The sequence below is a fragment of the Bidens hawaiensis genome, unplaced genomic scaffold (assembly GCF_021521415.1).
Source record: "Bidens hawaiensis isolate Kalapana, Puna unplaced genomic scaffold, B.hawaiensis_p1.1 tig00000001_1, whole genome shotgun sequence".
NCBI classification, from domain to species: domain Eukaryota; kingdom Viridiplantae; phylum Streptophyta; class Magnoliopsida; order Asterales; family Asteraceae; genus Bidens; species Bidens hawaiensis.
In genome coordinates, this window is record NW_027491014.1 from 6798872 (window position 1) to 6810864 (window position 11993).

The 11993-nt window shown below is 37.3% G+C and overlaps 1 protein-coding gene across 1 annotated transcript; it reads right to left on the reverse strand.

Annotated features, from left to right (window-relative positions):
* Positions 1-437: 437 nt before the first annotated feature.
* Positions 438-4743, reverse strand: LOC143583524 (uncharacterized). The gene is made up of 3 exons (XM_077066051.1): positions 4613-4743; positions 2612-4265; positions 438-2333 (listed from the first exon to the last, which is right to left on the reverse strand). The coding sequence occupies exons 1-2, from the start codon at positions 4741-4743 to the stop codon at positions 2870-2872; spliced, it is 1527 nt and encodes a 508-aa protein (XP_076922166.1). The 3' UTR covers positions 438-2333; positions 2612-2869.
* Positions 4744-11993: the final 7250 nt, after the last annotated feature.

Here is an 11993-nt window from a genome sequence, read left to right on the forward strand (position 1 = left end):
TCACAAATGTACATCAACTGATAATCATGCAAGCATATCAATCAGATCAATCAAGTCAAAACTTTGCAATCATCATCAGTTAAAGCACATATCAGTTAACATATTAAGCAGACATAATCAGTAACATACTTAAGTATCATAATCAAGCATATTTACTAAACATTCAGCATGTGTGACCTCTAACAAAAATAATCAGTTAGCACTTAGAGGTGCACAACCAAGCACACATCCTTAATCAGATTACATTTGAGTTGATCATTCCCAGGGCTTTCAGAAGAAAGTTGAACCTGGTTCTATCAAGTGGTTTGGTGAATATGTCAGCCAAATTGTCACTTGTATCAACTCTTTGCATTTCAATCAAGCATTTTTCACTGCAATCTCTAATGAAGTGATGTCTGATTTCAATGTGCTTAGTCTTTGAATGTTGCAAAAGTACCCTGTTCTGAACAAAACAGGCTGTATTTATTGCTTCAGCCCTTAAAGTGACAGGCAGATTAGCATCTGCTAACATAGTTCTTGCAGCTTCTATCAGTGTTCTGTTTCTTCTCTCTGTAACACCATTTTGTTCAGGAGTTCTAGGAGCTGAAAATTGCTGTAATATTCCTTTCTGTGTGCAAAATTCTTCCATAACTCCATTTTTGAACTCTGTGCCATTGTCACTTCTCATCATCTTTACTTTCTTATTCAACTTGTTCTCAATCATTGTGAAACAACCTTTAATCAACTCTGCAGTCTCATCCTTGGTACTTAGGAAATAAACCCAAGTATATCTTGAATAGTCATCAATGATCACAAGGCAATATCTTTTCTTTCCAATACTTGGTACACTCACAGGACCAAAGAGATCCATGTGAAGTAACTCATGTGCTTGATCAATTGAATTGATGATTTTTGTCTTATGAGTAGACTTGTGTTGTTTTCCCTTTTGACAGGAATCACAATGATCTTCCAACTTGAATTCTCTTGTTGGTAAGCCTATGACATGCTCACCTTTGACAAGTCTATTCATGTTCTTCAAGTTTACATGACACAGTTTCCTATGCCACAATTTTGATTCATTTTTAGTGGCTTTGGAAACAAAACATGAACCACCTCTTGAAATAGCTTCTTTCATATTCAACTCATACAAGTTGCCATTTCTAGGTGCCATCATCATAATCATTTCAGGTGGGATCACAAACTCAGGTTTTATAATGAAACAGTGAGAATCATCAAAGCTGACTTTGTACTCCTTATCACACATTTGTGATATACTCAGCAGATTGTACTGAAGACTTCAACATGAAATAAATTATCAAATGAGACTTTCCCATTTGTTCAGATTCCTTTCCCCACAATCTTTCCACCATTTTCATCACTCCCAAATGCAACAGGACCTTTATATTTCTCTTCATAATTTGCCAGTGACCTTTTGTCACAAGTCATGTGCCTTGAACAACCACTATCCATATACCATATGTCATTCAAAGGAGTGGACTGTTCCTGCATAAAGTAAAATTTGATTAGTTAAGTGATGAAGTGCAAGCTTCATCAACTTGCAGCTCATCAGTTTCAGTTTCAAAGGCAGCTTGGGAAGTGAGTGTTGTAGGTTCAGGATCTTCATAAGTGATTTCAAGATTATCAGAATTGTCAGTTTCATAACCACACTCTCTTGGTGTTTTAACAAGTGAGATTGAGCTCTGAAGCTCAACTGAGTCAGTAGTGTACTCTTTTAAGACATAATCTTTTGTTTCAGAGTAGTCTCTCACATCAGCAGCAGTCTCAACTTAGTTTCTGCTTTAGGTTTCCATGAGAAACCTTGTGGTTCATATCCATGTTTCATCAAGAACTTCTCATCACCAGTGAGTTCTGTTGGTTTCTTTCTTGAATATCCCTCTTTTCTTCTTGACTTTTCACTGTTTGATAATCCTTGAGAGCTTTCAGATTTAACAGATTGAGCATCTTGTTTGACTCTTAAGGACTGATTGCTCTTATTGAACACTTTCTCATGCTTCTTAGGAGATTTACTTCTTCTTGATGAGTTAATTACTTGTTTCTTTCCTTTGACTTCAACTTTCTTTACATTACTAGTCTCCTTTCCACACACATTTCCTTTTCCCAAATACATATCATATTTCTGTTTATATAGAACAGAGTCTTGACCATACTTTGTTCCATTTGGGACATGAAATGGTTGAAATTTCAATCTTTCATTGCATGAATCTGTGTGATGACCATACTCATCACACTTTTTGCACTATACCTTTCCTTTGAGTAGTTCATGTTCTTTTGGTTTCTTGAACCTTTCACTTGGCCTAGGTGTCTTGACTCCTAGAGTCTTTAGATTCTTTAAACTATCAAAGTTGATTGAGAATGGCACAAAATCCTCAATCTTGATGTCTTGTCTTTCAACCTTACTTTTGACAATGACAATTTTCTTCATAATCATAGGCTCCTCATCACTACTTTCTCTGAACCTTGACTGTCTTTTCTCATATTCTTCCATAGTTTCAACTTCTCCAACATCCAACACCTCATGATTAGAAAAGATAGAATAAACAGGAATGAAGCATTCAGAGTCAACTTCTTCAATCACCTTCTTCTTCTTGTTATGTTCTATTCTTTCCAATACCTTCTTACTTGGAGGTCTGACAGCATTGTAGCACACCTTCTTCTTTTCACAAATATCAAAGGAGACATGTTCTCTTCTCATTTTCTCATTTTTTCTCTTCATTCTTGGTGTGACTGGCGGATACTTTGGAAGTTGATCAACAGTTTCAGGTTTCTTATATCTTCTTCCCTTTTCAGCAGCTTTAAGTTCTTCTTCAGTAATTTGATCACTCAAATCACTCAAGTCATCTTGATTCAAATCAATTGACTCAATATCATCTTATGATACTTGAACTCCAATTGATTTTTCTTCTTTTGCCTCTTTCTTTACAACAAACTCTCCTTCCTCACTTACTTCAACATTCTTGTACAAATCCACAAACTCTTCTTTGTCTTGAAAGACATATTTGAATTGTTGTAGATATGCATTTCTTTTCTCCTTATAAACCTTTGGCATAATGTTGTTGTTGAAGGATGGTGGTACTGCTTTATACTTATCTTTTTCTTTAACTTGGTTCAAAATTCCACAAATGTTACCAGTGGACACCAAGTTCTTCAAAAATTCAGTTTCAACCTGTAACTTTGTGTTCAGCACCTTTTCTTCTACAATCATCTTCTTCAACCCATCAATTACAGTAGTAAATCTTTTCGGTGCTCTGTAACTGTTAACACAGTCTTCTTCCAAACTTTTCATTCTTTCCTCACTCACTATTTCACTTGCCTCATAAGCATTAATGATACTTTGTTTCTTAAAACACTCACTTTCCAGCTTGCCTACTTTTGCTTTCAATTCATTGATAAGTTCATTTAAATCAACAGTAGGAGCAGAATGTACCTTAGATGAAGATGCAGTGTCTTTCTCAACTATGGCCATGAATGCCACATTTGCTCTCTTGATGTCATCTGCAATGTCTTCTTCATGGTTTCTCCAATCAAAGTTGCCTTCATGTTGGGTAGTTACTACCACATTTCCTTGATTTCTTGGTTGATTTTGATTAGCTGGAACAGTGTTGTTTGGAACATTTTGAACAGTTTGAAGGTTCTGATTGTTCATTTGAAAACCTTGATTCTGTTGCAAACTCTGTTGATTGTTCATTTGAGGCTGGAAATTGTTGAAATTGGGATTGTAGTTGTTGGGATTGAAGTTGTTGTTGAAGTTTTGATTATTGAAGTTTTGGTTGTTGTTTCTTTGCTGATTTTGCTGGTATTTTTGCTGACCTCTTTGTTGTTGATTCTGGAATTGATTCATCTGATAGTTCCTTGGCAGATTGCATTCTCTAGCAAAATATCCTGGCTGTTGGCAATTGTAGCAGATTGCCTTAGACTTGTCAAACCCAATTCTCTCATTTGGACCAGAATCCAGAGATCTACCAGTTCTATTATACAACCTCTTATTTCTCAAAGCTAACATGGCAGCTTGCCACTTCAAATCCATGTCCTCCAACTCATCTGCATCAATCTGCTCCAAATCATCTTGTACTAAACTTGTGTGAATCAAGTTTTTAGCAACAAATGCATTATAGGATTTAGTGAACATAGACAACAAAGCTTGTGATTCACTTCCTTGACCATTTCCAACACCAGTGTGAGGAACATTCCCACTTGCCACAGAGGCAGAATCAGTGTCATCAATTAGTTGCACATTGAACCTCTGCTGATTTCCTTGACTACTTGTGCTACCACCAATGAAAGACTTATGAGTATCAGCATTGCTCACTTGGTTCTTCAATAATGGAATTTGCTGTTGATTCTTAGTAGTCAGATTACCCATAGGTGCTATCAAAGCATTTGAAACATTGAAGCAGGATCTTTCTTCCCTTATCATTTCATTTTCTATCATTCAGCAGCTTGGAGAAAGCACACAACATCATCTACTTTCAGCTCATTGAAGTTGTACTTGGTGAGAATAAACTTGCAAGCAGTATACCACTCTTTTGGCATAGAGTTGAGAAGTTTGGTATTGAGGTCAAAATCAGTCATGACATAGTCTGTTGTTCTGAGCTCATTGACAATTCCCAGAAACCTTTCAAGAATAGATTTCAACCTCTCACCTTCTTTATACACGAATCTTTCCAATTGCTGCTTCAATCTCTGCCTCTTTATGTTCTTTAGTTCAACATTCCCCTCAAACATCTCAAGTATTGCATCACACATTGCTTTGGCATTGGGATGATGTGCAACCTTGGTAAGTATTTCCCAAGACAGACCTAGCTCCAACATAGCAAAAGCCTTGTCATCAATCTTTCTCATTCTTTCTCTCACAGCAGCAACTGCACCTGTGTTTGCACCTTCTTTTTCAGCTACTTGTGGACCATTCTTGATGGAATTCCACATATCAACATCATTGTAGCATACGGCTGCTTCAAAGAGTACTTTCCACTTGGTAAAGTTTTCCTGTTCATACAATCTTGGTATCTTGATAGTAGACACCTCTTGTTCCTCATATCCAGACATTTTGAAAGAGACTCAAAAATGATGATGATGATCCTGACGAGTCTGATGCAGGAGGTGAGCCTAAACAATCGCATGGTTCATCCTCTGGTTCTGGTGTTAGTGGCGCGGATGATTTGAACAAGCAGATAATTTCATATCAAGATCCAGCAGCTGCCAAGACAATAGAAATGATTGAGGCTAACACGGTGATATTTATTGATGAATTGGGGATGGTTAGAAGTATGGTGAACAAAGATGAGATACAGATCGGTGAGTTTGTAGTTAGATCTTTGACACGGGAGCAGATTTCGTGTCACACCCCGGTCGTAATGGCGGAAAACCGAGGCGTGGCGACTAGGTCGTGATTGATTGAGCACAATAGTATAAAAGTCTAAATGCATAAACATAACCAAACTGTCAAATATTACATCATCCAGGTAACATGAAACAAATTGTTCTAATACAAAATATCAAGTCTCCAAACAACTCCTAGCCTAGCCTTCATCTCTCTAAGGCCTCTATCAGCTATTAGCTACTTCCTGCTTCATTTCCTGAAAACATGTAATAAAACGTCAACTACAAAAAGTAGATGAGTGAATTCATAGGTTAACTAATACTGTAGTGATAAGCCCTACACAAGCATACTAGGCTAAGTTGTAGGGGTTTATATATAGGGTGTACCATCGGCTAACCCACCACTCCTACAACTTATCCTACTATGCTTGGTATGCTTATCATCTCAACTGAATCTGCAAGAGTTTCGTATAAAGATTCCAATTATTGTTTCCATGCATGCAGGAGGAACGGTATCAAGGATATATGTATAAGATACCCAAGAATCATATGTAACCATGCCATGATGAAAAATGATAATGATGCATAATGATCACACAAGACCTGACATCGACCCCACACAAGACCACACTATGCTACTTGATTTCCTTGATGGTAACCCAAATCGATCACTTTGGGTACCATGAGAGAATTCTAAAGCGTACTTTAGTATCTCTTGGATTCCTAATCGATCACTTAGGAGATCCTTCGGATCCTTAATCGAACACTTAAGAGATCCTTCGGATTCTTAATCGAACACTTAAGAACCCCATAGGTCACGTGTATTCTAAATCGATCACTTTAGAATCCCACATCTAGTGACGGCCTGTCTACCAATCGACCACTTGGAGATCAAACCTATGCACTATTGTGACCTATATTGCCACTGTTCACACGATCACAAGACTGACCAATGAATAATGTGTTTTCATGATAAAGTATAACGGGTACATGACTTTGATTTCCAAACGTCCAATGTTCCCTAAACGCTGAGTGATTCCCATATTTACTCCTGAATATTTGATTATGCATACACAACTTCCGAGAAAGTTAAGGTACGCGTAACCTGCCATGATTACTTGTTTTCCCAATGTTCATTGTTTGCAAAAGATTTGTCAAGTGTTTATGATAAGTAATGTTTGAATAAATGTGTTTTGTCAAAACGTGTACATTTACCATGTTTTCACCCCCAATGATTTGAAAGGCTTTAAAAGAAAAATGGGGGCTATGAACTCACCTTGTTGACTAGGTGTGGTTGCTAGGGCGGTCGGGTGCTGTCAAACGTCGATCCTCTAAGTCTAGACAAGGACATAATAAGTTAACAACACAGTTTAAGTCTAAGAGTGTAAGCCTTACACGATCTCGAGCAAAAACTAGGTTTTAAAGACGAAACAGCTTGGTTCTGACCTGATTCGATCGAATAGGAACACATTCGATCGAATAGACACACATTCGATCGAATAGACACACATTCGATCGAATAGACACACATTCGATCGAATAGACAGACGTTCGATCGAATACGAAGCTCATTCGGTCGAATGAGTTGGAGACCATTCGGTTGCTTTCCTATTCGGTCGACTGGACTGGTTCGATCGACACATTCGATCGAATGAACTGATTCGATCGACTGGTTCGATCGAATGAACTGATTCGATCGACTGAAAGCTGGGCGACGGAGATACCCACGGGTTTTCCAGATTTTCCAGATTTTTGACCCAAAATCGAAGTTTTTGACATGGAAATGCTCGGGATTGAAAGGGGTATCGATTCCTAGTACTTTTAAACACAAAAGCTTGCATTTTGACACCAAAAATGACGGTTTTTGACCAAGAACACACTTGACACAAAAGTCGGAGTTTTTGCTCGATTCGGGGCGGGTTTTGGTTGTAAAAACGTATGATTTTCAAGAAGATCTTACCGACAACAACGATAAACAGATTGGTGGACTCGAATCTTAGATTGGATGACTTTCTCTCACTACTCTCTCTCTAGAAGTGGGAGTGTTTGGGTGGGAAGTGTTGGTGGAAATGAAAGAGATGGTGTAAGAATACTTGATTTTCCGCTTAAATACTCGGGTGACTCGGGTTCGGGTTTAGGCTACCGACGGGTCAAGACTAGTCGAGTTCATAAGTTTTTAAACAAACTAAAACTTTTTCAGCAAAACTTTTATAAACCATTTTCCGAATAATTATTTAAAATCTTTTTTTTTTTTTTTTTTTTAAATAAGAACATTTTATTTTTCAAAAGCATAAAAATTAATATTTTCCAGGCGTAAATGTCGTTTTATAAAATAAACATTTCAAATGATAAAAGCAGATTTCTCCAATGATATGGGTTCCGAACTTATCGTCCAGAACCCCAAAGTGTATAGTTTCCGATGATTCCTTGATTTTTGTCTACCAGTCAAATTCCAGGGCGTTACATTTCGATTCTGCTTGGGCTGATGACGATCAGTTGACTGATTTAGAGACTGAGCCCGATGTCGAAGTGATCAATGAGGAAGATGTGATGTTGATCCATTATTTATGAATATAGATTTTATTTACGAGAACGAGGAGATTGAGATTGAGGATGTTACAGCTGATGAGTACCCGGACTTGTATCAACACGTAAATGTTGATCAAGGTGCTCCGGTATTTCATGAAGACGTAATTAAGGAGACTGAGAATGAACTGGAGAAGATTGTGCAACGGACTGTTCCTTCACTCAAAGAAGTGACTGATGATGACATTGAAAGATGGTTAAAACGCCAGAAAGTGGGTAAGATCATCAGTGGTTATCGGTATGTAGATAAAGAAAGAAAGGATACCGCTGCTGCTTGGATTGAGGCAAATCAGATGACTACCTTCAAGACTGTTTCTAAGGTACATGGTGATATTGTCTCCTGGTTCTATGATTCAGACCTTAAGGTATGTATTGTTAAATGGGAAAAAGGTGTCCAATATTACGAGAGGATAATGGATGTTTTAACACTACCGCGTTGGGATGTACGCACCCTCGCGAGATGTCCATTTATCAATGGTGGGGGTAACCGAACTGCTGAGTGGTGTCATCAACACTTACTGTTCGAGGTCAATCATGGCTTCAAATTCTTCAAGCCCCAGGTCCCAAGACGTAAACGTACTGATGAGATTGATCCAAGGACCGGCTGGAAGAAACTTGTCTTGAAAGTAAAGCCACCAAAGACAATGAAAAGGGTTCCTGTGAAGACAATGCCTCAAGATATTTATCTGTCTTTCAACCGTTGGTACTATGACAATCGTACTGGCGAGGCAGTTATTGTTCGTGGTCGAGGACTACAGACTGAGCTCATCAAGATAATCGATCCGACGTGGTTGGTTAATTTATCAGAGACAGACAATGACGTGCTACACAGGAAGCAGATTTTGTTTGAACGCCAAGAAGATTACGACCTGGCTATGCAATTCCAACGTTTCGTTCGTGTATGCCATAAACATGGGATTCATAGTTGCAGAGATTGGCAGACAAAGCGTTTCAAATAAGTTAAAGACAAAGAGCTCAAGACGAGGGGGTGTCTGTTAGTGCACGGTTTTGCGTCTAGAGTCTTTGTATTTATCATTAATGTTTATTTGATATTTTAAATGTAATATTTAATGTTTATATTTATCTGATTCGTTAAAGTTATGTCTAGTTCCCTAGGAATGTTAGCGAACTAAGACTAGTTCGTTAAGATTGAGTCTAGTTCGCTAGGGATGTTAGCGAACTAAGACATTATAATGTATTCCCTCCTGATTCGTTAGGGGATGTTAACGAATTAGAGGGTGGTTCGTTAAGATAACTTATTTAACGAAGGGGATGCTGGTTCGCTAGGGGATGTTAGCGAATCAGATCGTCTTCTATATATAGTGAACAACTGTTCACTTGTAAAGTGTCGAAGTTTTGAGAGATATAATATTATTAAGAAAGGTTTAAAGTATTGACTCTCCCTCAAGCTTCATGTTAACTTTATTGATAATATATATACATATACGTAGAACACCGAATCAAGGTTGATCATGAGATAGATCTATAATATTATAACTGACAGATCTGAGATCTGTGTTAATCGGTATTGACTGTTGGTTATTGTTCTAGTTCGGGATCAAACAAATCAAAAGTAATTTCTTTGTAAAAACAGAGTTCAAAATAATCAGATCTGAAACCTGATTTTCAGATCTGAGGTGTCTGATATGATAAGAGCATGATTTAAATATAAAGATTAAAACTTTAATTGAAATAAGGAAGAGAAAACACCGAAATATTGTAGATCTGGAAGAAAAATGAAGAACAGAGTTGCTGACGTCACAAATCAATGGAACAGTGGTCTGCTTACGTCATTCTTCTTCAAATCTTAAATCAGCAACACAAATCTTTCTAAAATAGCAGCAACAAGCTCTGATACCACTTGTCAGGCCCTCGATTTCAGCTGGATCTTACTTAATCATGTCATAACTCGCACCAAAAGGTGTTGACAAGAGAGTTAAATGACGGGTTGCTATTTTTAGGAAGATTACCGTTTGTTAGAGGCGGAATCAATAACAAACATACAGTTGCAATAAATAATCAAAGGTGGGAAGCACAACACAGGATTCACTCAAAAGATTTCCATTTATAAAGATTAATCTTACAAAAGGATAATCGATTTAGGGTTTAAAAGGAATCCTAGGACAGCCGTCACACAATATTCTCTCAATAAATGCGTCAGACTTATCCGTATTGTGCCGTGTGTTGTGCGTGTCTGGCGGCGTGCCCTAAACATTCTATTTATAGGCCTGCCAACCTAAGACAGCTGTCATTCCTTCTAGAAACCCTAAACGTTCATACATATTCAAATTACATAATCAGAAAATAAACTAAGTGTAAACAAGTCTTCCGGGTAGGCTTTTCAATACTGTTCAGTCTTCCGAGTATGCTCTACCATCCTTCATTACTTGGTAACATAAAAGTGTGCATGGGAACAGTTTCGAGGTAGACTTTACTTGATGAGTATTTTACCAAGTAAAATGCTCACCGGGTAGACTTCTGACTTCTTGGTTTGTCAAACTTTGCCTGACAAATCCTTACGAGCAACCTTGTTCTTCCATGGTCCTGTTCAGCTCTTTGTCATTAAATAACTTATTGGCAAAGTGTACTCGGGAGTACTGTACCTTGCTTGAGCAGAACCTTACTCGATGTAACTTAGAGATATTCCTTTAACTCATCAAGCATACTTGGACCATATTTATTAATGAATACCTTGCCCGGTCTTCCAATCACTTGGCTTCTTGGACTTGGTTAACCAAACCTTACTCGGAAGAGTAAAATACTAGGCTTTGAAAAACAAACCTGCTTGACAAAGTGAACCTTGCTCGGAAATACCAAATTAGTGAACCTTGCTCGGGAATACACCAATTTGCAAACCTTGCTCGGATATCCACTAAAGAAGACTACTTGAACTAAACATTTCCCGATAGACAAAATATCATACCCGGCTAAGTAAAACCTTGCTCGGAAGTCTAAGGTGTGCCCGGATCTATTACTTAGCGAATTCTGAGGAGGTTGAGAAGATTCCAATCTTCTATGTACTTCATTCAGGTCAAATCTTTGACTCAACAATCTCCCCTTAGGTCAATTTCTTGACTCAACAAAAATCGGGTCTAGATATTCTATTCATTAGTTTTACTTAACCTTTGTTAAGTAAGTATTTAGGTATAATTGCGATATTGCAAGACCCTTTGTTAAATAGATACTAAGACGAGATTTTATAAGTGTTCAGATTTTTCGGTTCGCGTCTTGATAATTGGTCAACCCGAAGCCAATATTTCAAAGTGATAAATGTTTTGAGATAACTCAATGAAATCAAAAGAAACTTAACCAAGTGTGTAGTTCTATTAAGAAGAACCTCAACGTCCGTTAAGCAAGTGTTTGGCTTTGTCGGTCCAAACTTGTTATATGATCAAGTTGGATCCGACATACCAAGTATTTTGAGAAAACAATTAAAATTAGTTAATAATGTAGTATTAAAGAAAAATATGCGATTTGGTGGCCCAAAACACAACTAGTGTGTCTTAAGCGAGTGAACCCGGTTTAGTTCGGTCTTGGTTCGGTCCTTGACTCGGAATAAGACCGAGGATGGTTACCACATACCCAAGACCATAGAACTTTATTAAAATAACTTAGAAATGATAATACTCAATTCTTACATACAACATGTTAAAAATAAACTATTTAAACAATAGTTTGATTTTGGTTCAGTCTTGAATCAGAATGAAACCGAGGATGGTTTCCACATACCCTATACTATAGAACTAATTAGAATGATTTGGAAACTAAAATAAATTGAAACTGAACATTAATGAAGAGCTTAAACAAAATTAATATGTTTACATAAATTAAAATGTTTAACAAGGACTATAATAGTCCTCCATTTAGCCTTACCTAGAAATACACCTAAACTAACCATGGTTGGAGAAGGGAAAGCCAAGGAAACAAGGGGAATATGTTTTAAACAAACTATACTAACAAGCTTTAATTAACAAAAAATGGTTTGGAACAAATATTAGCATTTGTTTGACTGTGAGAAGTCAAACTATCAAGAGTTTGAAGAAGAATACTCAAATCTAGATTGGAAGAATTTTGAGGTTGAATGAGCAACC